General features: G+C 45.1%; 1 protein-coding gene across 1 annotated transcript in view; it reads right to left on the bottom strand.

The window, feature by feature from the left end:
- The window catches only part of ABCA12 (ATP binding cassette subfamily A member 12), a gene marked incomplete at its 5' end in the record, with an annotated part of 78,518 nt that overhangs the window by 42,525 nt on the left and 9,475 nt on the right, over nucleotides 1-26,518 (bottom strand). Inside the window, 15 exons of the mRNA XM_082284953.1 lie at nucleotides 86-250; nucleotides 1,147-1,320; nucleotides 2,127-2,251; nucleotides 2,690-2,802; nucleotides 2,904-3,157; nucleotides 4,599-4,705; nucleotides 5,337-5,452; nucleotides 6,057-10,205; nucleotides 10,334-10,430; nucleotides 11,518-11,630; nucleotides 14,609-14,787; nucleotides 15,628-15,813; nucleotides 16,538-16,647; nucleotides 17,674-17,762; nucleotides 20,002-20,149. Of these exons, the coding sequence (XP_082141079.1) occupies nucleotides 86-250; nucleotides 1,147-1,320; nucleotides 2,127-2,251; nucleotides 2,690-2,802; nucleotides 2,904-3,157; nucleotides 4,599-4,705; nucleotides 5,337-5,452; nucleotides 6,057-10,205; nucleotides 10,334-10,430; nucleotides 11,518-11,630; nucleotides 14,609-14,787; nucleotides 15,628-15,813; nucleotides 16,538-16,647; nucleotides 17,674-17,762; nucleotides 20,002-20,149 (6,125 nt within the window). The remainder of the gene's footprint in view (nucleotides 1-85; nucleotides 251-1,146; nucleotides 1,321-2,126; nucleotides 2,252-2,689; nucleotides 2,803-2,903; nucleotides 3,158-4,598; nucleotides 4,706-5,336; nucleotides 5,453-6,056; nucleotides 10,206-10,333; nucleotides 10,431-11,517; nucleotides 11,631-14,608; nucleotides 14,788-15,627; nucleotides 15,814-16,537; nucleotides 16,648-17,673; nucleotides 17,763-20,001; nucleotides 20,150-26,518) is intronic.

Raw genomic sequence — 26,518 nt, 5'->3', positions numbered from 1 at the left:
CACCTGTGGCTTCTAGGGTAGGAAATTACTGTGGAAACCATTCCAGTGGTATTTTGCCTCAAAAGCACATGCAGACTACACATACCTTAGTCAGTGGCATTTTCCTGGACTGCCGGAGCTTTTTCAGGGAATGAATAGCTTGTAGTAATGGATCAGCACCAGATTCAACCTGGTGTCTGAAAGATTTCATTTTTGTCAGAAGGGCTAACATCTTGTCCATGGGTTTCTGAAGTTCCTTGGGGAAAAACATCTGCAAGAGTCGGGAAGGAAATCAATTATGATGAGCAGGAATCTGCGTGCACAGGCATGTACACTCCCATATTGTGTTAACACAAACATGAGCACTGTGGGATTTTCAGAACAGTTAGGAGGCTTTACAGAGTGGGTGTCCCATGGGAAATGAATGGGATTTGTATTCCTAAATCCCCAAGCACTTTTGCAAGCTACACCCCTGAACATTACATAATTTAACAGTGTGTTTCCAAACACCTACAGCTGGGAAATGTGTGTCAGATACTGGCTGGGATATGATCAAGTCTCTCATTTCACACAGCACAGGTGTCAAACACCATGAGTGACTTTTGACCTGAGCCCAAATTCACTGGCATTGTCATTTAACAACTTTTTTTGCCCAGGGTCACTCCTGTATTTTTAAATACATGCTCAGTATTCACATCTCTGTGAATGTTTTCTTAGATGCTGTTTCTGTAGTTGGTGGGGGGAAATTTGAATCATTTAATAACGTTGTATTTCCAGATAGATAGGGAAATGGTATTTTACAGGACTTTTTCCAGGGCTTCCCTTTTCAAGCAATCAAAAAATTTAGCTCAGTACCTTATTTTTGGGTCAGCTGGGAGTGTTCAAGAGGTTGTGACAGCACATAAAGGATACTAGCAGATAGGGAGGCATTTAGAGTAGGCCCAGTGCCTTTAAATGAGGTTTGCTGCTTAACACCAGCTGGGATTCTCATTTATATCCACACTGTCACAGCATGGATATGCAGTAAAAATTGCTGCATGAGCAAAGCCTGATCTTTGGCTTGTGTAAATCAGTGTAGCTTCTGGCCACTGCAATGATATTTTATGACCTTTCAGCCACTGCGTGCAGCAAAGAATGTAGAAACCACTCTAAATATCCAGCACTAACCTTGTACAAGAAATTGTAGATGTCCAAGTGTCTCAACAGGGTGACCCCAAGGATGTAGGTGCTGCGAGTCCTCTCTGGCAGAGGGAGGCTGCACAGCTCCCGCGCCACCGCTCGCAGCTGCAGGTCAGCGGGACGGGCGCTGCAGGACTCCAGCTGCAGCACCTGAGAGATGAGCTGGGCGTGCACCAAGGGAAGAGAGATTTGTTAGGGGTGCACTGCACACTCCACCACGCATGGATCAATCTTGCCTTGCTGTTGTTCCTTCCACAGAGCCGTATTTCAACCACCCAAGAACCAGAAAATGCCTGCCCATTACTCCCACTCCCAGGGACAAATCCTAAGGACTATGTTTTACTACCCAGCTTGCACAGTAGTAAAAGCTTTTGTGGCTTCAATTTCTCATTGACCGATGCATGTGAAGTTTGGAAAAGAGTATGCTCTTTGGGGCCCAGTCCAGACAAGATGGCTGGGAGGGGGAAAGCATCTGGAGCTCTGCTTGCAGGAGCAGGAGGCTGAGAAAGAGAAGCTCATCTCTCATTCTGGGAGATGATTCTGGACCCTGAGTGCTCTCACAAGTTGTGGTTACAAATGTACTTTTCCTCCTGGACTGGGACAACTTCTCAGTGACCAGGATCTGACTGAAGACCCTGCTCAGCCCCCATCAGTGTGTCCCAGAGAGCCATGCCCTGCTCCAGATCCCTCTCCAGGCAGTGCCTGGCTGCCGACCAGCTGCCAGTAGCAGCCAAAGGGACCATATGGCTCCTGGTCTCCAGTGGCTGGGCTGACATCAGTGATGCTCCTGCTGCATTCCTGGTGGTTATTCCAATCCATAACATGCTCTGCTGTCTCTCCCTGTGGGGTCATCTGTGCTGTCACACACCCAGTGATCTGCTCAGCTGCATTCACTAACAAACACTGGCTTTAATGGTCTGAGCAGTAGAAAGCAACAAGATATCCCAACAGGATAAAAGCAAACTTACCTGACTGCTGTTTTCTGGGAAAGATGCTTCCAGAAGAGCATCAATGCTGGCTGTGGACATTCCTGTTGTGTTTTTGAGGTCCTCTTTGAGCTGGTCCACATTTTTAAACACATCTCTTAACTTTTCTGTAACAAACAGTCAAAGAGCAATTGATGTAATGGTTTTCTCCAGACACGCAGCAGATCTCAAGCACACAGAGAAGACTTTATGTGAAGTATGGAAGTGTGGTACCTCACCGCTGATAAGAAAAATTCCAACAAAAACTTGGAACATACAGTCACTATTTCCTAGGTTTTACAGTCTGGCTTGTGGGCTATCACGTCTCAGGATAGCAAAATTTGCTCAGATTGAAAGACTTGGTGCTTTCTTTATAAAGAAAACAAAGGGTGGTCTTGAACAGGCTCTAGAAGCACCCCAGATAAAGGATCCCAAGGTCATGGTGTATGGTTATTCCATTAATATCACTTCTTCCTGGCAGCTAGGCAATTCTTGGGATTGCCAGCAGAAAGTGTGGTACCAGTGGTGATGTTTACCAACATCATAAAGAAAACAGAGAAGAGTACCTTGCTTGCTTGAGTCTGTTAAACTCTCAGTGATGTTCAACATGGAATTCAAAGTAGCCATATACTGAGGAATCTCTTGAAAGAAAGCAATTTCTGGTACATTTTCTTGAAGCCTGAATTGGAAAAACAGAACAACAAACAAAACTGAGAATATAAAGAGAAAGCAAGAGTCATTTCATAACCATTTCTAACTCTAACAGAGGGATTGCCTCACCACTTCAGCTGTGCCTGGATGCCTGTGGCATCCCCAATGAGTACATTTTGGAGCTCCTGGGAGATCCTCCTGTGATTCAGTACGTTGGTCACAAGCTGGCTGCTCAGCTCAGCAGCACGGAGGAGCTGCTCCTGAGACTGGCCTCGCTCGCACAGCTCCCCAAAGGGAACCTCAGGGAGGTGGCAGAGGTGCTGGATTGACTTGAAGCTCTTGTAGTCACACAGAAGTGCTGTCAGACCCCGGAGGTGAGAGATCTTCAAAGGACATTTTGAAAAAAGGAAGACAAATGCACAAACACCAGGGTTTGAGGTTAGATGACGGAATTACAAAAGGCAAGCTTTGAAGGGTCTAGCTGTCCCTTTCTGTTTCTCCTTAGGACTAAGATTTTAAAATATATATATATTTATTTAGTTCATTCAAAAGGTCTCCAAAAGAACAGCTTGTAACAATCACTATCTGACCTTCTGGCAGACCTGGCTGGATCTAAAACCCTTGGAATCCTTAACATATCATTTCCCCTGCCCAACACACACAGACAGCAATACTCCATTGGACTTGCCTGTTTACTCATTAATCTTCCCAGAGACGAAATAAATCTACCTTGCACAACAAGTTTAGCCTTTCAAATACCACCTGGTCATCTACTGCAGCACAGGAAAGAGACTTGGCCAGAACTCAGAGCTTCCTCATCTGCCAACCCATGTAAAATTATAGTCCTTTGCTATCATGGGCTTCCCTCTTGTCTGACATCATTATTTACATTATCAGGCTCTTATGGGAAGAATTATTTTCAGGTTTATGCCTCTAAGTACCTGTCACACTGAGGCTCGTCATATTATTGTTACAGATATATTACACAGCAACAACATTGCATACTGCTGTTATTTTTCTAAAAGGACTTTTAAATGCTATTTCTCATATGGAGCAATAGTCTAAAGTATATGCATGCTATTAGTGCAGTCATGAATGCATGGGCTAAGAAGCATTTTATTCAAACGAGGCATTGCCAAACCCAAAGCCAGGGAGGGAACTCAGTGAATCAATACTGGTGCTTAATCTCAGAAGCCATTCTGGTGTTGTGAGACATCTGGGGCTAGGGGAGCATGTGGGGACTTGACTCCAGCCCTGCTGGTGTTGGTAGAGCTCCTTAGGCACAGCAGTAACCCAGTTAGTCGTGCTTCCAACTGCCAATCAGGAATTCACAATTCTGTGGATTTTCAGCAGGGCAGAGGCATCTAATCCCTATCTGTGCCTTTGAGAACTCCTCCCTACCTCCTCCTCAAGTGAAGCTGAGGCATCCCAGAATGATCTCAGCTCTGCAAGGTGCTTCAGCAAGTCTCAATGTACTGAACTTCAAAACTACTGGTGCACTGAGGAATATGCTGCTACTGGCCATCTCTGCAGTGCTCATCCTTCTGGGATGGCTGGTGGAAAACAGAGCCATCCTATCCAGCACTCAGGAGGACAGGAACACCTCCACCTCCTCCAAAACACGGGTGCACACTCAGTAGGGACAGATAAAAGAACAAGTCCCTCAACCCAGTTTACAGGTGACCTTCAAATACAGGCAGCAGGCAGAACACAGAGTTTCAGTCCTAGTTTTTATCAGCTGTTCTTTTAAGAAAACTTTTTTCCATTGCACATTCATGTATCACTGCGGGATGTCCTTCAAGTCAGCATTTTAAGCAGACTCACTTTTAGCTTCAGGAGCTCTGGTATGGATGAATGTTCCTCAGAGGTATTATTTTGCATAAAAGAGTTCTTTTTCAGATGAGTTTGCTTCAAAAGCAGTGTGATGTTTTCTGTGCAGGGGAAAAAAACAATAGTTATTCCAGACAAAAATGCCAGAAACTTCACAGATGGGAATATCAGCACTTTTATTCTGAGGCCAACTGATCATTGCTACTTTCCACCAAACTCCCATGGCTGAGGACCTCTGAAATCACAGATCACGGCCTAGGTTCTAATCTGGACTGTAATGAATCCAGTTCAAGTAGGTGCTCTGCTCCTAGTGAAATCCACCCCATCCTGGTAACAGGTAAAACCTCTCAGGTGTTACAATAAGCACAAATGATGAATATCTATGTGAAATACCATGTTAACTCTCAGGAATAACTGCTGTCATCTCACAGCTACATAAAGCTGTGAAGGGAAAGAGGTTTCTATTTGTAAGATTGCTTTGTCTGAGTGTCAGCAACCTGTCATCACACAGAGAGGAGGAGATGTGCCTTCTGGAGAGACTGGGATGGAAACTTAAAATCGCAGTGTGACATAACTCAAACAAAACCCGAGTCTGGCTTCCCCAGGTCTCACAGCTCCAGTTAATTGCCAGCAGACAAAACCACGTAGCACCATTCCTTCACACCATTAGACAAAAAACAGGCAGGACACGTTCCAGCTGAGGCCTCTCAGCATTAATGAAATCATGATCACCTGTCAATTCCCCGTCTCCAGCTTCTGTGGCATTTATTAAACACATCAGGTAAGGGTTATAGCTGTTATTCGCTGTCACCTGCAAGATGGTGTTTTCAAATTCTAAAAACAGAAATCTGAAAAAGAAGACAGGAATTTAAATCAGCTTCTCTTTCAAAAACAAGGTATATTAGTGAGCAACATGTCAGCTGTTCCTTGGCAGAGTAAATAAGAATTCCAGATGAAAGCCACCTCTCCTAAGTGGGTACCCTCCCAGTTTTATACCATCAGGTCTTTTTGCTGTTATTTCCCAAAGCTGTCATTCACTCTCAAAATAAGAAAACAAACTTGAAAGGTTCACATCTCTGTGATGGATGCATTATATAGATGGAAAGGCACACCTAGGAGAGACCGAGGACCAAAAATTAGAGAGTCATCCCACAAAGGAAGGGTTTCCAAAGAGCCTACCACTGGTGGTAAGACTCCTTCAGGACTCTGATTTGCTGTGAATTGGTACGTGCCAACACACAAAATATTCTGAAAGTCTGACTTTTAGCTGTATGTTCAGCTCAAGAAGTTTCCTCTTCTTCAATTTAACCCACATTATACCTCGTGTCCTAAATTATGGTGATTGCAGGCTTAGGTTGTTCCACTGGAAGAAAATTCCATACTTCTCATGCCAGAATGAGAGCTGTGGTCACAATCCATCCTGGAATTGCACTACCCAAAACCCAAACTCACCGTGTGATCAAGCTGGTTGGGGACAGAGTGTGGTCACTCTGAGTCCAAGGCAGGGTCTTGTTGTAAAGGGTTTCTGCCACGACAATGAAGTGATGAGCAACGATATCAATCACACTGTCAAAACTGGTTGTGTTGGAGAGGAAAGCTGAGCTGGAACTTATATTGAATTCGTTTAGCAGGCCAGAGATGTTCAGGCCCTTGAGAATGTAGAGGGTGGCTTGTGTGATTTCTAGAGCTGACAGATTGCTGGCAGAGTCGCTTGCCGCTGCTTCCAACAGCCTTGCAAGGGAAGCTCCTTTGGCTGCATTCCTTTTGGTGCTGAGGAAGCTGTCAAACACATCCCAGACACTTGTGTAGTAACTCCCTTTAGTGAGGTTGAAGGTGCTGTGGAGTCTCTGCAGCAGGTTGTGGAGCTCATCCTGTGCCACACTGGAGAGCATGGACAGGTTATTCCAGTCTGCTGAGCTGTCAGAGACGTTCAGGGAGCTCAGCACTGTGTCATTCAGCAGGGCAGGAAGGAGCACCTTCAAAAGCTGGGATGGGAGCACATCACCCACATCCTGGGCTGGGATGGGGCACGAGGCATCACCCTGCACCAGCCCCTCCGTGGCTGCACTCAGAGCTCTCGCCTGCTCCTGGAGCCAGGAGTTTCCCAGCTCAGAGACAAGGTTTAACTTGGAAAGGAAACTCAGAGAAAAACGCAGAGCTCGGGTGAGGCACAACAGCTCCTTGAAAAAGCGCTCCCTGCTGTTCTTGTAGGCAGCAGCAAACTCTGGGGACAGTTCCAGGTTGGTTATGGCCAGCTGGAACACCCTGGCAAAGGTGTCATTGCTCCCTGTCCCTCCCTCCACACCCAAGGAATCCAAGAGGGGCTTGCAGGGGCTCCTGGCTGAGGACTCCCTTAGAGTGGCATTTTCAAACAGCACCTCAAGGGCTACGTGGAGCACATCCTCAAAGGAGCAATTCTGGAGTGTCCTATAGCCATTGCTGCTGTTCTCAAGGAAAGGACCCAAGGCTAAATGCAGGAACTCCCAAATTTTTGCCTGTAGTGAGGTATTGTGCTGTGAGGGAGACTGGCTGAACTCCTGCAGCAGGAAATGAGAGAAATTATAGACAACATCCATTTTTTCCTCGAGTGTTTTGTTTAAGTTGGTGTCATGAAGAACTTTCATTCCTGCTCTCCACATTTCCATGAGTCTCTGGGTATGGTTACTGTAAGAATCAAGTACCAGGCTGATAGTTTCAAGCTCACTGATGTTATACCTTTTCTGCAAACCTTTCAAAGTTAAGATACCCCTTTGCATGGCCTGCAAGTACATGGAAATGTTGGTTCCCCTGGAGTCTTCATCATCATACAGCTCAAAGATGGAGGATGCAATGTTTAGCAGCTGCTTCAGTTCCTTACTGAAAGGAAGACTGGAGTCATTATCCATGGTATTTAGCAGATTTTGTAGCATGTCTAGAAGTGACTGGGCAGTGAGACTGTCTGTACTATTCCAGTTCAAGGACTGGAGACCTTCAGCAATACGCCAGAAAGCACCAAGTTCATTTTCCTGCCTTCCAGGAGGGCCACTCTGGAGTTTCTGCATTAGCTTAGACAAAGAAGAGATCAGCAGATAATGATCACTGGTATTCACCTTTGCCATCGCACCAAGAAGCTGCTTAAGGGACAAGAGGTGTTCTGCAACATTTTCAGAAGTTCCAGGGGTCAACAGGAAGTCAGAAAATAATGATGACACTTCTTCATTTGTGCTGAGATAATTTTCAATGTCTTCAAGTGAGATTGCATCGAGTGCAATCATTTTGATAACCTCCCATGCATTCTCTGTACTAAAATGAGTCCTGTTTAAAATTATCTCGTTCCAAATCACTGCAGCCATAGTTAGAATATCTTGATTTTCTTTTCCATAGGGATTAGAGTAGAACAATCCTTCACCATCCCCTTCATACAGAGGAAGTATTTCTTGAAATATTCTTTCCAAGTCCAGTGTGCTGTCTGTGGCAGAAGTTGAACTGAAAAAGAGTTTTAATGAACTATACAAATCACTCAGATCTGAGGATTTAATTGCTTCAGTAGAATTATGAAAGATCTGATGCACCAGTGCTTTTCCAAGAGCTACCCCAAAGTCCACGAGGATTAGAGCTTTCTTCATCATGTGCAGGAGTTCCACATATTCAGCCACTTCTGTTAGGCTCCATTTGGAAGTCAGCAGGCTGCCAGTGGCGTGCCACAGCCGGGAGAAGTGTCCCCACTCAGGCTGGCTGGAGGCAGCTCTGCCCACTTGCAGCAGCTCGTATAGACTGCTGTTCCTCATGGAAGCAGATGGTGACAGATGGGAAAACACAGGCAGCCCATCCCAGTCTGCTGAGCTGTCAGAGACGTTCAGGGAGCTCAGCACTGTGTCATTCAGCAGGGCAGGAAGGAGCACCTTCAAAAGCTGGGATGGGAGCACATCACCCACATCCTGGGCTGGGATGGGGCACGAGGCATCACCCTGCACCAGCCCCTCCATGGCTGCACTCAGAGCTCTCGCCTGCTCCTGGAGCCAGGAGTTTCCCAGCTCAGAGACAAGGTTTAACTTGGAAAGGAAACTCAGAGAAAAACGCAGAGCTCGGGTGAGGCACAACAGCTCCTTGAAAAAGCGCTCCCTGCTGTTCTTGTAGGCAGCAGCAAACTCTGGGGACAGTTCCAGGTTGGTTATGGCCAGCTGGAACACCCTGGCAAAGGTGTCATTGCTCCCTGTCCCTCCCTCCACACCCAAGGAATCCAAGAGGGGCTTGCAGGGGCTCCTGGCTGAGGACTCCCTTAGAGTGGCATTTTCAAACAGCACCTCAAGGGCTACGTGGAGCACATCCTCAAAGGAGCAATTCTGGAGTGTCCTATAGCCATTGCTGCTGTTCTCAAGGAAAGGACCCAAGGCTAAATGCAGGAACTCCCAAATTTTTGCCTGTAGTGAGGTATTGTGCTGTGAGGGAGGCTGGCTGAACTCCTGCAGTAGAAGATTAGTTAAATTATAGATAGGGTTAATTATGTCTTCACTGGTACCTTCACTGGCACTTGTAGAATGAAGGATTTTCATTCCTGTTCTCAGAAGTTCAGACAAGCTCTCGAAGGTTTTGTTGTCAAAATTAAAGAAAATATCTATAGATTTTAATTTACTGACATTATAACGCAGCTGTAGGTCTTTTAACACGTCCAACGTCTTTTGGACAGCTTGAGTGACTTGTGAGATATTGGCTACTCCAGAGCTTTCCCCAAACTCTTTAAACACGGCTGTTATAAATTCTGACAGCTGATCCAATTCTTCACTGAGGACACCACTTGAATTGTTGCTCAGCTTTTGCAAATGGCTGTTTAACACCTCCAAAAACTGGCCATAGGCAACGATGGCTGTGTTATTCCACTTCATGGATCTCAGTTTCTCCCCAATGCGCCAGTAGACGTTCAACTCATCCCACCAGGCCTCACCCATGGACTTCTCTACAGCCCTCATCAGCTCAAACACAGGCAGCAGGAGGTACTGATAACCTACATTTGTGCCTGTCATTCTAAAAAACATCTTCTGGAGAGCTAGGAGCTGCTCTGGGAAGTTTCTGTAGGACTCAGGCTCAAGCAGATCATCAGAAAACACAGATGGGATTTCTCGCATTCCACCCAAACGGTCTCTGAGACCTTCCAGAAGTGATGGCATGCTTGTGGAGAGCAACATTTTGAGAGCATCCTTAGTTTGCAGTGTACTATAATTAGAATTATTTAGCAGAGCTGGATTCCAAAGCATTGTAGCTAATTTTAAAGCCCTCTGAATTTCTTTCCACTGGGTCATTGTATTGAAAATGGAAGTCCCATTAAAGTCACTCTGTAATTGCAGTGATGTGAAGTTATAGATTTCATCAATTATTTCCTTATTATATGGTTCCTTTAATTTATAATAATGATGTGGATTCATTCCCAGTTCAAGAAATGCATACAATTTCTGTAATGTTTCATTCTTCAAATTTCTGAATAGATTTAAGCTTTTTAATTCACTTCTATTCATTTTTTCCTCAAAGCCTTTTAAACGATGTAGATGCTTTTGTATGGCTTCTAAATCATCTGAATTAATGGACCTCTTGGAGTGCTTTCCACCAATCTCTGGTGACCTTATTTTTCTGGAGGGGAACAAAAAAGTGTTTTAGTGAATATGAAATCAATGCAAGTGGAAATGTAAGGTGATTTAGAGCAAAGATCGTAGATTTGAATTACACTGTTAGTAATATCCCTTTAGCTAATGTCTCACCTTAGAACTTCCTCCAATTCAGATACTAAAGTGTGATTGTCTTTCCAGTGAACAAAGGAATTACAAATAGATCTGGTCAGCCAACTGCTTTCTTTATCTACAACAAAAATGTGAAAAGTGTATTAGTAAAGATCATGTAATTTTGGAACCTGAGAAGTGCTACAATGGCAAATCTATCTGAGATAATGTGCACATACAAAGTTAGGGTCCTACCACAAGCCACAATATGCTGGTTACAAATCTGAGTGTTCTTTTGGGGTGTAACTCTTCCTGGCCTTTCGAGGGAAGTGAGGATGCTGCCTGGCATCCTAGAAATTACTTTCCATGCTGAAGTCACTCAGGAACAATTCACTTCTCCTGTGATCTGGATGCTAACAGAGGTCTCCTCCTGCTTTAGGAGCACTTTGCTATCAGTAATGCAGGGTAAGGTGGCCAGGTATTTATTATGGTTTCCTTCCCTTCATTTAGGGTTGCTTTTTATTGCTCACACATAAGCTCTGTCTGCAGCATCATTTATGTCTCCCACAGCCATTTACACTCATCTTGATATCCCCATGTGTCCAGTCCTCTCACCAGCCACTTCTCCATGTTTTCCCTACTTGCACATCTCATCTTTCTTCTTATCCACCTCAACTTCCACAATCTCCATGAAACAAGTAGAGGACAGACAGCATTACCCATCTGTCCCTTGTAGCATTTAGCTGCTGTTCCTTTCCCCTGCCTGCTCACAGATCCCCAGTTAGAGGGGGATATCCAGCACTGTCTCTGCTGGAAGGGACAGGGATTTAAAGGAAGGGCTAATTTAAGCTTGTTTTGCAGCCCAGCCCCAGCCCCTGCCTTGACACACCGAGCCGAGTTTGACAGAGCCCACAACCAGAGGCAGATTTTGACATCACCCCCCAAAAAAGCGAATCAAGGTAAAACATTACTGCTCCCCATTTCCACTGAGGCTGCAAACTCATGTTAATTCATTGTCTACTGACAAAACCAAGCTTTTTTACTTTTCCATTTGAAATGAGGCATTTTACTCGCATTTGTAAAAAGCTGAAAGAAGAATCCATTACGCTGAGCCCTGAACTCAGCATAATGTGTGCAATCTGTATGGTTACTTATTAGCCTGCAGTTTGCCTCTCCTCAGCACCACAGGTTTTCAGCAGAGATATGACTCAATGGAGGAGTCTTACCTTGCTCCAAGCAGTTCAGGGTATGTGGAGAATCTGTAGCCCCATTCTGAACAGTTTTGAATCCATCATCACCCACAAGAGATGCAGAGACATTCTGAGCTGCCAGCACAACACTAAAGGTGGGGGGGGGGGGGAAAGAAAAATGAATTGTGGTTACAGGTTTATGAGAAGAAATAGAACAAATGTTCTAACAGGAAACAGCTGGAGTACAGCCTATCATTCTTAAAATGTCTGACAGACAAGACGTAGCCCCTATTTTTAATTATTTGTTTGATCATGCACAGGATACAAACACCAGGGGCTTTGATGGGAAGGCCATGGTGGCATATTAGCACAAACACGTGTGGCACTCACTAGGTGCACTTGTTCAGAGAGTTATGTACAATCTGCAGGCCACTTAAATTCTGCCAGCAGGTCTCAGAAAACACCCAGGTGACACACCAGCCATGTCATTCACTGCTGCGGGGGAATTTCCTCCTAAAAAAGCCAAGAACCAAGGAGACAAGGCTCCACAGAGAGCAGGGATCCCGAGGGGAAACACATCTGTGGAAGGAAGAAGCAATTACAAAAAACTGTTGCCATTTCCAATTCTCCTTCTTTCCTCTTTTATGCTGTAATAGCTGGCTGACAGGGAAGCAAGGAATGTTTTTCAGTCTTAGGAAGGAATAAGCTGATAATCAGGCATATTGTAGCACAGAGGAACTCATTTACAGGACTGCCTGCTCAGGTGTGCAGGTTACTGAAAACTTCACTGTGATTATTAGTCCCTTTTGCTTCTCCTGTATAAAGAGTAGCTCTTCACTGTAGGCATGGGGTCACTGAAATGCACCATCTCTCTCTCACCTGCCTGAAGTTCTGTACATAATACATAAAGAACCTGGCTGGGCTGATGTCAGTGACATGAATAAATACATATTGATCTGTGGGAACAGGCTGCTACTGAGGACAGAGCACTGGGGATCTCTTCTCTCCTAATTTAACACAACGTCTCCATGCAGGTTTCGTAGGCTTGGTGCTTGGCATTTTCATTCTGCAGATGTGCTTGTAAGAGTCTTAGAGGGGAAGAAACTCAGTTATAAGTGACATATTTAGCTGAGCAATGGCAGAGCCAAGGAAGAGGCAGGCACAGGCTGCCAAAAGAGGATGCATATCACGCAGATCAGAAGGCAGCAAACATGGAAACAAGTGTTGTTGCTGCCCTTTTATTTCAGTCTTGCAGGACTTCTGCAGACTTTGGCTGTGGAGAAAAAGCTCAGCTATGTGCTTAGCTGAAAAACTATCTTACAGCAACAAACAGGAACATTCGTGAAATAAGTCTGCAAAACAGGTTTTTGTGAGTAATAAAATCGGCTGCTAAACTTTCTATAGGATTCATGACTTGGAAGTTACTGTTTCACAGTGGTGGTGTTTATCACTTGGTTAATACAGATGCCACAATGAGCAGAAGTTCTTTTCTTCTATACCTTCATATTTCTACCACCAAAAAAAATCCCATGTGCAGCACTTCTTTAGGAGTTCGGTCCTGCCTGAGTAAGAGACGTGGCCAGGCTCGCTAAGATGTGCTTTTGTAAGCATCATTAAAAGTACTATTTGTGCAATCTCTTTGCAATAACTCTTTACTCATGCATTTACAGTGCCAGATGCCAGGCATAAAAGCACTGCACAGTTCTGGTGATGAAATTCTATGTGCCTCTTTGTCGTGCCTATGACAACTTCGCCCAGTTCTGCAGCTGTAGAGCAAAGCAGAGCAGCACAGTAAATATTAATTCTCCCTGGGCACTCAAACAGGGCTGGTTCTCAGGCTGGGTTCTGGGAGGCAGTAAATGCAAACAAATGCAATAATCCTGTGACTGAAACAGCAGCACGAACAAAACGTTTCTGAATGAAATTACAATTCTTGCCACACTGCTACTGACTCCTTTAAGGATAAGGACATTACAACTTACACATGGGTCTCACAATGCAGCATGGAAAATTACCTTGATATTAAATGTACAGGGTTTTAAGTGCCTTGGCAACACACCAGCGATCAAAAGTGAGTCCCTCTAAGACTGGGTGCAATCAAAGTGGCAAAGTTTCTACAACTTCTTTTGACATCTTTATCCAACTGCTCATGTATGCAAGATAAAAACAAAAAGCAGTCTGAAAATGCTGTTTCTTGGTGTCCTCCATGTGCTGTAACAACTGGACTATCCAGAATATTTTATAGCAGGGTCAGTCACACATCCAGAAGATGACTTGGAACAGAGTCCCTTAATCTTGAGTAATTCAAGTCTTCTGGAGATCAGGGAGAGTTTAGCCCAAGTACAGACCAGGAAAAGGATTTCAAGCCTAAGCCTGTTTTAGAAATTTCTATTGTCCTAGGTGCAAACTGCATCAAATATTTCAGCACAGTTAAATAATGCAGTTAAGCCAGCTGTGCCTTAAATATAATATATATAATAAATATAATAAATATCATATAATATCATATCATATATAAGGGTTAACTATAACCATTGAGCAAGTGCATAACTGGCACTTTATTCTCCAGGTCAGACATGTTAAAGCCCATATGTTAGAAAACTAGGCTCCCTCTCCTTTCTGCCCTCTTGGGACCAGTCCTGAAAGATTAAACCAGCAGCAGATTAGGTAGTCAGTTTTAAAAAACAACATTATGGCTCCCCTACAAGTGCCTGAGGTGTTCCAAAGCAACCTGACCTTGGCTCTGAGCTTTTCTGGAAAGAAGCAGCCGGCTGCTTTCTTCACCCAGCCAGGAGGGCTTTTCTTCCACCAAAGGCAGTGGCTGTGACTCACCAGCTTTTTATCTGCACAAGGGCATGACAGTGCCTCTAAGCAGGCTGGGAGAAAACTCAAGAGTTTATATCAAGTTCCCATTAAAAGAATGACACAAGAGTCACTGAAAAACAACACACTGCTCACAGTCCATGGACATCTTTAGAGATGCATTAGTGTGGAGCTGCATCATTCCCCAAACAAATCACACTTTTAAGGTAACACCTTTCCCTCAAGAGGAGAGGTGATGTCCTTAGAGGCCAATACACAAACCCACCAACTTTCAGTGCTTCTCCTGCCATTTTCTCTATTTTACCTGCTTGGATTTTGAAGGAAATCAATTAAGTCTCGCAGTTGCATGTTGTCCTGGAACACATCTGGGGCCAGCAAAAGCAGGTGCCACAGGGAGGTGTCGTTCTGCACTTGGGAGACGAGCCTCAGAAACGAGACCATTTCGTTGACAAAGGTCTCCTGGTACTGTGGGTTGTGCTGCACCTTAACAAATAAAAACGTATGAAATTACTTAAGAACCAGAAGAAATTGTTTAATAACCACAAGCCTTGCCGCTGGGGGGTCCTTTTTATGTTTTTCAGCTGGCACTGCACTTGCATGCAAGTCTGCAAACAATACATTCAAAGGACAGGCAATAACTGAGAGTGTGACTGTGCTTCACCTTCACACCCCAGGTTGTACAATAAATTCTCTGTTCAGACAAGCCCTACAATTCACAATGTCCTGAAGAATCCAAAGACTAGGAATACAAGAAAATTAATATCAATCCTAACCCTGGCAAAGAAGAAAAAAAAAAAGAAGGCTTCACCTTTAAAGGATTAATTTGCTTTAATTATATTGCTTTCCAAAGACGACTACTGCTTCAATCATGAATTGTTGGATCAGATGCAGGAGTCACTGGATGAAGTTATACAGCTGAGGTAATACACAATTAAATTTATTGCCTTCCCAAGGTTTAAACATTCTTATTTACACCACATCCTCACACTGTTCTATTGACCTGTCACTGCAGCAGGGCAAAGAGGAGAAGCAAGGCCCAGGTGTGGTGAGAATCCTCAGTGGCCACGAGCTGATGGCTGGATGATCCTTGGCTTTCAAGCCACGTACTCAGCTTGGAGGTCTTTGGGCTAACTCCATGCACAAGAATTAACTCAGCCTCACTGTGCCCTACTTGCACTTGGGTACAGAGATGAGCAACTCCTGCCCACAAGGGCCCATGTGGTAGCTCCCAAACACTGCCTGACATGTGTGAACTGCTGCAGCAGTTCCCAGGGAAGGAACAACTCCCAGCTGCAGTCCCCAGGGAAGGTCCCAGGCACCCACCTGGGAGAGCTGGCTCCTGAACTCCTGGGCAAACGACTCCAGAAGTGACGAGTGGGTGAAGCAGAAGGTGTGGTGGATATTGGCTGCCATGCTCCCTCCCGTGGCACCGGGATGTGCCAGGTACCGCGACAAGACCTCACACAGCAGGGCCCTGAGATTCCCTGCAGTGGAGTGTTGGGGCTGGTTCTGAAAGAACAACAAAACATTCAGGGCAGCTGTAAAGCAACAGTGTACTTGGGATGGTTTTAAAGGCAGTGATGAGGCTTTTTTTAAGGGATAGCAGTGACATCTGAAAAGCATTGTGGTTACAAGCACTTACACATAGGCAGAATTCTAACAGCTGAACAGTGTCACTAAATCCTCTCAAACTCCTCATATATTATACAGAGAAATGTGTGTATAAGTGTTCGTAGGCCTTGACACCAAAACACAGAAAGTGTCCATTACATTGTACCAAATTTCTGTCACAAAGGAATTGATCCTGTAAATATTCAATACCTACATAAGAAACACAGTGCCTCTGATGCCACTGCATGACTGTCAAGGGCAAATAAATGTCAAAGCCTGTGACACCATATCTTTAATTTCATAAGAAAGAAAATATACTGCAAACACCTTAACTCACACAAGTTCTGAACAAAGTATCTCAGGGTATTGTGTGTGACTATATTTTACATTCCATAGTATTATGTCCCAAGGTTTGCCTGGTTTCTGCCTAGAGGATAAAAAACTTTCCACAAAGCTTAAAAATCCACCCACAATCACTATGTTTCCAAAATAAAGCTCATTCACATAATAGGAGAGATCCTAAAGCAATAAAAGCTGTGTGTTGGTACTTGGAGCTTCTAATTCTTTAAATATGAGGATACATAAATGTTCACACTCAGCTACTATGCAAATACAGACTTACCTTCCCAAAACTGAGGATCCTATTGAACATGTTGGTGCTGGAAGTCAAGATGGATGGTGATGAAATGTTCTGAAGGTTTTTCTCTCCATGTGACACCAAATCCCCAAATGCTGCAATAACAGTTTGAAACACTGTATTTTACTTATGTCTTTTAAAACCTCTTTGCTACATAAAACTCTTGCAGAGGACAGCTACGCATGGCTTTGGGTGCACCATTGTTATTAATCTGTTTCCAAAGGTACAGCCAGTGGCATCTTGTAAGTACTTCAGGTTTTTTTCTGATACAATTACATTCTGGATGACACTGTAACTTGTTACATGGGGCCATGACCTACCATTTTAAATTTTTTTTTTAATAAAACGTAGAACTGAGATCCTTGCTGAGCATCAACATGAGTCAGTAGCTCCCATAACTGTTCACTGATTTACTTTCCCCCCCACACACCTCTGCACTTGGTCCCTTTTGCATTCAGCCTTTTTCTGTCTGTGCACCACAGAGGGTGCTGGCAGGAATGCTAATTGGAACAGTGAATGGCTGGAGCAGAACAGGCAAATGCAAATCTGTAATCATTCACTTCATCGTGAGCTCCCTGCAGAAAGGACTATCCATCATGATGGCTTGCAGATTGTACCAGCCATTACCATCAATAAATAATAATTGTAATGATTTCATGGTAACTTTCAGTCTGAAAGTTCCTTCAGGAAAGAGAATCACATCAGAGGAGAACATCACCAACAATAAATATCCACTCTGGCACAGAAGACAACTTATTTGCTGGATAACCGTGGATAAAAACACATTTGAAAAGAAATCATAAGCTGTTTATGGAGAATTTGTGGGCAGTAAAAGGGCAGTATTCCACAAACAGCCAGGTCTCTAATTAATGTCCAATCAATCTGTGATCTTGCATTGCTCCTGTGAAGCACAACCTTTTAATCCCGGTTTCTTGGCCAAATTCTAAAGTCTTTTCTACAGACAGTTACTTGTACTTGCTCCCAAGAATTTACACTAATGTCGTGGCCATGGCCACGTGCCTCTATGAAACACATGAATCATTTCAGCAGTGCTCTAAGAATTGCAGCTCTGTCCAGAGAGTTTCAAAAGGTCAGCCTTCCCAGAGCAGCGAGTAACCTACCCAGTGAAGCATTCCTGCTTTCCGGACCCTCCACACTCCATGATGATGGCTGCCTGTCCTTGGCTACACTGGATGAGCTCCTGTGCTTGCTGGGGGAAAGAAGAATGAAAGAGACACCTGTAACAACTCCCAGAATTTCTTATAATTAACTTATGCTTTACTGCCTTAACTCAGAATGTGTCTATGGCCGGATTTCATGGCAGGTGTGTTGAAATCTGGGTTATGCAAAAGCCTGGTTCCTTCTGGAGGCCTGGCACATATCTTGGGGAAGCAAAAGTACAGAACCATGGCTACAAAGTACATGGCCTTACCAAGAAATCCTTCCAGGCAACAGGACCTGTTCATCCTTCCCAAACATTTTGCTACAGGAGAAAAGGGTGGAAGAAGTCATTGCTGAGCTTGGCTTTTGGACTTCCTTTTTATTAAGAGAAATTTCAAGTAACACCTTGCACACTTTGGTAAATGCCTCTAGGGAACAGAATCAAAGGTGAGAACCTCACCCATTTTCTCTGCTGACCACCGGTTATACACAGTTTTAGGGAAGTTATAAAACAGCTTAACAAGAGCTTCAGTAAGTCGCACAATGGGAGAGGAGAAAAACAGCCTCGATTAGCTGAGTATTACAAAATAATCTATCCAGGTAGTGAAGGGCCACAGCTCAAACACTTTGTGACAAACTCACCCATGGGGATCCTGCTCCTATTCATGTGGAGCCTTCCCCTTCCCAAGGAATCATTTCCTGAGGTTTTAGACTCTGCTCTTCCCTGCTAGTTTTGCTGTGGCTACTTAACAGTAGGTGTTTTCCCTTGTAAGGCTGACACTGACCATACAAGGGTAGGTATGGCCACATATCTATAATGATACTTCACACAGACAACTTCGAGCATCAAGAGTGGTCAAGATGCCTGTTAATGACTCACACTCTTGATCTAAAATTTGGCCAATTTCTTTGATTTTCATTTGGCAGGAAAAACCACTTATTTCCTAAACAGCTTTTCAGAAACAAAAAACAGAAAGCAAGAAGGATGTGTAGCTACTGAAACCCATGGAAGACCTCCAGCTTTGGCACTAGAAGCTCCCATTTCTTCATTTCAATACCCCAAATGAACCATTGTTTAACATGCCCAGGGAAAATCAATGACACTGAGGAAAGGAGCTGTGAATCCAGGCATCCAGTCTCCATGTGGCTTTGCCTTCCCTCCTCTCTTCTGCTGCATGACCTTGAATTTGATTAGGATTCACCTTGTGCAACTTCAGTCGCCCACATCCCCAGTCATCCTTCCCACCCATGGAGAGATTCTGACTTGGCCTAGGAAATTACACTCTCTCTGCACTAAGGAGGATCCTTAAGGAGCCACCAACCCCAGGATGCCCCATCCTGCCTGATGTGCTCTCTGGTGAGGCCCATTTTAGCTCTTCAGACTCTCAAGCTCTGGCCAAGAGGGATTTTCAGGCTCTGACACAACCACTATGGAGCAGCCTCTCACCTGAGAGCAAAGACAAGCAACAAGGGCCATTGTGAGATGCCCAGATTTTCAGCTCTCCATGAACCAGCCAGGCCTCAGCATGGCATGTTCCCTGGGGGTGTGTCAGAACTGGGCAGCTGAGACACAGAAACCACCCTGGCTGGCATGCCTCAAAGCAAATGCTACTTGGCTTCAATTGGAACATCAAGAAATTGAAATGCTCCTGCTGAACATTTCCATTTCAGCAAACTGACATTCCAACAAAACGTGCCCAGCCAGCTCCACACTGCAAATCTCTGTGCTTTTGTGGGCACAAATTGTTTCTCCCTTTTCGTGTGTTTCCCAACACATCTGATGGCCTCCAGAGAGGACACCTGCTCTGGCTGGCACCTGGAGGGCCTGCTCAAAGAGCAGTTGCTCCAGAACTAACATCCAGACTTCCAGCCAAAGCATCCTGAACTGATCCCTCCCAGTGGCAGATCAGCATTCTGGGCTGCTCTGGGGGCAAGTCTTATCACTGACCTGACCCACAGTCATGCAAAAAAAAAAAGTTCCTTTGCTTTGATCTGGGTGAGCTGAAGAGCTTTCTCAGGGAGCAAAATTCTCTTCAGCAGAAGATTCAAGCCTGAATCAGTGGACACATTCCTGAGAGCTTTCCCTAAGGTGATTATTTCTGAAGTGTCCATGTTGCAGCTGATATTCTCTTTTCTAAGTGTCAGATATCTGTTAGAACAGGTAGTTGAGGTGTATCTGTCATGGACAAACTTGTACGTACATGCAGACATGCATGGATGCTCCCTCCCCCTCAAAACAGGCTTTGTTTTACAGTTTCTAACACCTGGAAATATTCAGATTCCCTTACAGTCTAAGGGATGAGATGTCATTGAGTCTCGGCAGCAGATCTTCTGGTGTGTATGGTGTGCCCTTACACCTGGCATCAGAATCACACAGCACTGTTTGCAGGAACGGGAAGAAGCCTGCGCTGGGAAGGTTTCGGGGTGCAAGATAACCTGGAGGAAGAAAGAGAGAGAAAATGCCATTATGATAATGAGGACATGCACTTTTTGGCCATATGTTTCTGTCAGGGTGTGCTATTTTCCCTTCCTAAACGACAGGACAGATTCTCAGTTTCACTGAGGCTCCTTTCACTGACTCCACCCAGGCAGTGTCATCTGCCAAATCCCACTATAAGCACCTCCACAACACTGACAAAGCCATCACAGGCTATTTAATCATAGAATTATAGAATGGTTTGGCTTGGAAGAAACCTTGAAGGTTGTCCAGTTCCAACATGCCTGCCATGGGCAGGGACACCTTCCACTAGACCCAGTTGTTCAGGGTCCCAGTCAATAGGAAGAAGAGCCAAGCTATTTGTTCATAGGATACCTGTCAGTCCTGAAGCAACTGCAGATTTCCCCCCTCCACGATCCCAGAACAGGCAAGAAATGACAAAAAAAAAACCACCTTAGATTAAGATATCCTAATTCTGTCTTTAAAAAGTGAAGTAAAATAAAAGCAGGCACATGGCCTGAGTAACCTGAAGCACCCATGAGAATGTGTTCTCCAACACTTGTTGGACTGGCTTCTATGCAACACCACAATCTCTATTTCCAAGGCAGGCTGTTAAAACAGGGCTTTGTCTCAGCTTTTACCACAGGAAGGGGCAGAGGATCCAGGACCAACAAACATCCTTTGCCTTTTGTGCAGAGCTGCCCTGGGAAGGCAGAGGAGCAATCCATCACCACCGCCCAGCTCAGAGCAGCTCCAGCACCATCTGCCTGGTGACCTGGGATGCTGGCAGCCAGTGCTGAGGGATGAGCTCTGTGTCCCTGTCTCCCGTTTCTCCAGACACAGAGTGGACCTGAGCAATGAGACACTCGAGTGTTTTATGTGCCACTTGCCCCGTGCTGCTCGCTGCCAGCCCGCAGAGTTCACGGCTGCTCTTCCTCTTGGAGACAAACGCTCCCATAAATCTTCAAACTCTTTTGCTGGATCACAGCAACATATTATTTAAAATAATCATTTGGAAAATTACCTGGCAAAGGACATTGCTATTATTTCTGCTATGGAAAGGAGCCAGATTTGCTAAAGGCCTGCAGACAGGCTTGTGGTAATTGATCACCTTGCTCTTTTAGTCTTCAAAGATGCCCTGTGACTCTCACCCAGGCACAGCTTTATCTCTCACCCCTTCACCAAGGACACGGTGCTACATTTGTACAACATTTATTCATTAGAGCAGTGCTCAAATCCCAGATGCTCCCAGAGGCCTTGGCAGGAGTAGGTGGAGTCCATGGCTGTTGGTCTCCTGGATGGAGACTGGATTTTCCTGAGCTTTCCTCAGCACATGAACACAAGAGCTCATGGTTTAGCACAGGAGCTCCCACTGAGCAAGACAGCAAGTGGCACAGAGGCCTCTGAGACCTGCAGAGGTACAGGTATCCACTTTGATGGTGGTGTGATTCTCTTCTACACCTCAGTGGAGAGTTAGGTGTACAAGAGAAAATTAGAGGACACGGATGCTGCCAGAGGAGAAGGCTACCTGCCATGGGAAGCTCCCCCAACACTCCCCACATCCCTCAAGTCACCTCAGGAGTTACACCCTTCCCTCCCTCATTCCCTCAGGAGTTACACAGCTGGCTGAACCAGCTCCTGGTAACCACAGAGCACCAAGGGCAGTAAAAGAGCTCTCTTATCCCTACAGGCAGAACTTCTGGTGTTGGGGCCACAGGACCAAGCATCCACCACTCTAAACGTGTTGCAGGGTAATTTACCTGCTAGCCATGAGGGAAACTTTAGAGCAGGACACTTTAATCTGGAAGCACCCTTGTGTGAATATCCCTGCCATGTCTGTGGTGTTTGCCCTTTGGGATCACCAATTACAACCCTGCACACACGGACATTTTCCTTGCATCTTCCTTCTGATCTCCCACATCCTCATTCCCATGCAGGGCATTGACCTGCACACCAATTCAAAAATGCACACTACAGACCTCACTGGATTGGTGTCCCAACCAGAATGAAGCGTCAAAGACGTGGGAAGCCATGAGACCTGGGATGGAGGGCATAGCCACAATGATGTGTAGGAGCTGGGAGGGAAACGGCTCCACCCTTCACTGCCCTCCACATCTACCAACGACCACCAGGGCCAGGAGATAAGCTCATGTCTCTTAGTAGACCAGGAGCAGCTAAAGCTGTGTAACTCCTCAGGGAAAGGCTGAACAGGGAACACAAAGATGGGTCTGGGGAGCACTGGTCTTCTCCAGAGACAGAGAGGTGATTAACTGACAGACAGTTTACAGAGGTGATTAACCAAAGAGATCCTGATGAATCCAGAGCAGAGGAAGACTCTTCCTTGAGGTACAAACAGCAATAACAAATGTTAGAATTGGACTCAAAGGTGGCACACTTTGAACTAAGTGGGCAATTAAACAATCATCTGCTCTATCACAAGCGAGGTGTTCAGCATAAGAGCAGAGTGATGGTACCGGCTCTTTCTTTTCTTTTGAAACAGCAGCCTCAAATATAAAGAGCCAGGAACTTGTGACCTGAAGTTTGGAAGTGCTGCCACTCGTGGTGGTGGCACAATGCCTGTGAAGACCTCGTTGGCCCATGAGGTTGAGGCACTCAGCGAGGCTCTGCCAGCTCGCAGCAGATGCTGAGCAGTTTGCTGGTGGCTGGATGCAGCCACGGGGCCTGATCCATCCCTGAGTCACTGCAGGCATGAGCCAGTGTTACCCCACGATGCTCCTGGCACAGAGGCAGTGGCAGTGCCAGGGAGGACTCTTCTGGAAGAGGCCTGGGCTCTGACAGCAGTTAGAGAATTAAAGAAGCTTTTTGAGAAAGACCATGACACAGAAAATTCCAAAATGTCTGGGCCAGATTTCCATGTGGTGTGAGTTAGACCCATGCTGGTTCTCAGCCCTACATCCTGCAAAGGAAGGCATTTACTGATGCTAAGGCAAGTCACGAGATCAATGCTCTCCCTGCTCCATCCTCCCTCCCTCCGTCCCCTTGCTCATGGTGAGGAGACGTGACCCCACAGAGCCACACGGGCAGTCCTGCCCACACCAACAAATTCCCTGCTGGCCCTGGAACCACTGCCTGGATGGCCAGGGAGAAAGCAGCTTCAGGAGACCTCCGTAACTACCTGTCCCTGCCCTGGCTGAGGTTTATCCAGCACACCAGTGACATCAGTACACAGTGTAAGCACCAGCTAGGAAATGTGACAGAAGGAGAGTTGTACCTGCTCTGCAAATTTTAAAGGACAGTCCTTCCATGGCAACAGTTTCCCAATCTGAAGTGTAACACCCCCACTGGAGACTTCTGCAGTATTTCTACTGTTGGGAATCCCTTCGTCTTCCACAGGCAGCTCCTTCTCCCACTCAAATCTATGGCAATGCCATATCCCAGCCCCAAATTTATGATTCCACATCCCACAACAGAACAGATCCACAACACGTGACAACTTTTTTTCAGTCTCCCCACTGCCTTTAGCTTTAAACCTCTTAATTTGCTAAAACTACAATTTCCCTTGGGGGATTTCACTATGGAGCCTGTGAGTCAAGTGGGAGAGATCACTGCACCCACTGCTGCCACATGTCTGAGCTGAGAGGTCACCCTCTCACACTTCTGGTCAAATTGACACCTCTGCAATCAAAATCCAAGCCCAGATCTGTATCCTGTTAGTAAAGACTGACTTTGGGTCTGCCAGCAGCAGAATCCCAAGCCCCAAGGCTTTTACTGTGCCTTCTCACAGAGAGCTTGGATTTCCTATCCCTACTAAAAGCAGGACTCCAAAACTGAAGGAAAGACAGGCATCCCAAAGGGCAGAGGAGGCCAAAGGCTTGGTGCTACATGGGCTGGTTCTCCCTGTTCAGTAGCATCTAACCAGGCCAGCCACATCTCCAAGAGCTGGAAAGAAACAAGGCATGCAGAGCAGTAATAATAAACATAAGATACCAATTAATGCTCGCATGCCACTGGGAATTCTGGCATTTCCCCATCTGCTCTCATCCAGAATAAAAACAAAGAAAATTAATTTCTCCTATTTTTCTGAATGGTGTAAATTCCAGCACACTTCCCTTCAACATGAGCAAAACCATTTTGTTTTCTTCAGGTAAAGGTGCTTGGTATAATAACAATGAGAAATGTCAGGGTGGTTCTAAATGTCATACAAGAGGGATGAAAATAACTATTTCACTATGGTCTGTAAGATTAATTGAAATTGACCCAAATGTTTAAACCTAAATGGACCATGTTTCATGTTGCCACATTGATTTTGCTGCTTCCATTGCACTGAGGTTTCTGGCATTTGCATTATAGCTGAGCCCAGCCATTTAGCTGATCCAGCCAGGAATCCAGCAGATCAGAGGCACAGCACCATGAACACAGCAGCCCTCAGCCGAGTTTTTCTGGTTTCTATCCACCCCTAGCTTAGGGTCATATCACCACCACTCTCCTTGGGCATGAAAAAATTCTCTTGCCTTCAGAATTCGCACACTCTGGCATTTCATATGCTCTAAGTCCTTCCAAATTCCTCCCACAGTTCATAAAAAATCCATACAAACCTCAGCTCTCCTACTGGAGAATTAGAGGCATTAATGAGCAAATGACTTCATCAGGAAGTATTGTGTTTAATTGAAAATGCATTCAATCTTTGCCAAATCATATGAGGGGACATCATAGCTGGGACTTTTCAGCTAGGGAAAAGATGAGCAAAATGTGGTTTGATAAAGAAATAAATAAAGTCAGGAACCAGTGATTAAAAGGGTGAGAAAATGATGACCCCTCACAACACGGGCACAGCAGAACACAGTGAGATCAGGAGGTAAATGGCAAACAGGACCGAAAATACCTTTTTGCAACAAATATCAAAATGTTGTGAAACTTACTGCCATGGGATAGAGACACTGATTTCAAAAGAATTAGACAAATTCACAAAAACGGATTTGTCAGCGGCTACTAAATATGATTACTTGGATTAAACCCCTTCAGCTTCTGGCTGAAGAGACCTTAAACCTTCCAGGACTTTTGTAGTGGAGGGAACACTCTGTGCTCTGTGTTCCTACACACTCTCTTCAAATCATCCTTGAGCAGTGGGGGTCTAACCCACAGCAGCAAAAGACCCCAAACTGTTTATCAGCTGTGATCCATATTTATCTCAAGAGTCACCAAAACTTCTGGTGAGAATATTTCCTGCTCTGGTGACCTCCTCCCAACTTTCCATGGCAAATGTCTGGCTGTGTTTGTGTACACACAACCTTCTCGCCTCCCTTCTAGTCTTCCTCATTGTCACACAGCACCACTTTAAACTTTATTCCTCTGCTTTTTCAACAGTCAAAAAGACAAAAGTGCCTGTTTCATGACATGACAAAGATCCTGTTTCACTCCAACCACATGCAACTGCTCGTTTCCAGCTTTGTTCACACCTATTTATCAGCAACAACTTCAGCTGCCTAGTTTTTTTTTGTGGAAAGCTTTATGCTAACGCTGGGACTTTGAACCTCTCTCCAAAAATTAAACCAAATCATCAAATCTATGGGATGAGATTCATTTTTAAGCAGGGTACTTTTTACACGTGAATACCCAGCTGGCTTATGCCTCACCTATTAAAAGAGAATATTTAATTGCCATGGCACTTCTATTGCTGTGACATTTCAGTGCAATTTTTTTTTCTAATATCTAATCTGGCCCCTCCCCTGGCACTATCTAAGGATGTTTCATCTTTTCACTTGAGACATGGCAGAACAGACTGATCCCCACCTCACTACAGCCTCCTTTTCCATCTCCTGTTTTTTGAAATGAAAGCTCAGCAGGACCCCAGATAACTCCACTCAACCCTCCCCCAGGACACACATGGTGCCTGGGTAAGATTCAAAACCCCGCATTTTTTAATCTTTACAGCAACAGGATCCTTTTTTTCTCATGATGTCCTCAGCTGCCTGCCTACGACAGTGCAATCAAAGCAGCAGACAACTCACAGCCAGGCTCCTCCCTCCCTCGGTGGCCTCCACGGAGGAAACATTTCATTTCATTGCCTAATTCTTCCCCCAAGCACTTCAGGCTCTGCAATAAAACCAGCCCAGAGCAGACAGCACCTACTTCCACGCTTATTAAGACTGGGCAAGCTGGTTTTGCTCGCCCACAGACCTTCCACTTCCACCTCCTTATTTAATAAATTAAAAATCATCACTTGGATCTGATCGCAACAGGTTCACGGACTGATCAGGGAGAACATAAAGAGCAGAGAGCATAAAAATCACAAAGGAGCCAAAGAGCAGCAGGTGTAAAGGGAGGAGAAAGAATCCCCAAACCAAACACAAGAACAAAGGAGGGGAGGTGGAACCTGGAACCCTTCAAAGAGGTATTGCAAACTCAGT

Source organism: Coloeus monedula, assembly GCF_965178545.1.
Source record: "Coloeus monedula genome assembly, chromosome: 7".
NCBI lineage: Eukaryota > Metazoa > Chordata > Aves > Passeriformes > Corvidae > Coloeus > Coloeus monedula.
The sequence above is the reverse complement of the archived record's forward strand: the minus strand, read 5'-3'. Positions and strand labels throughout refer to the sequence as shown.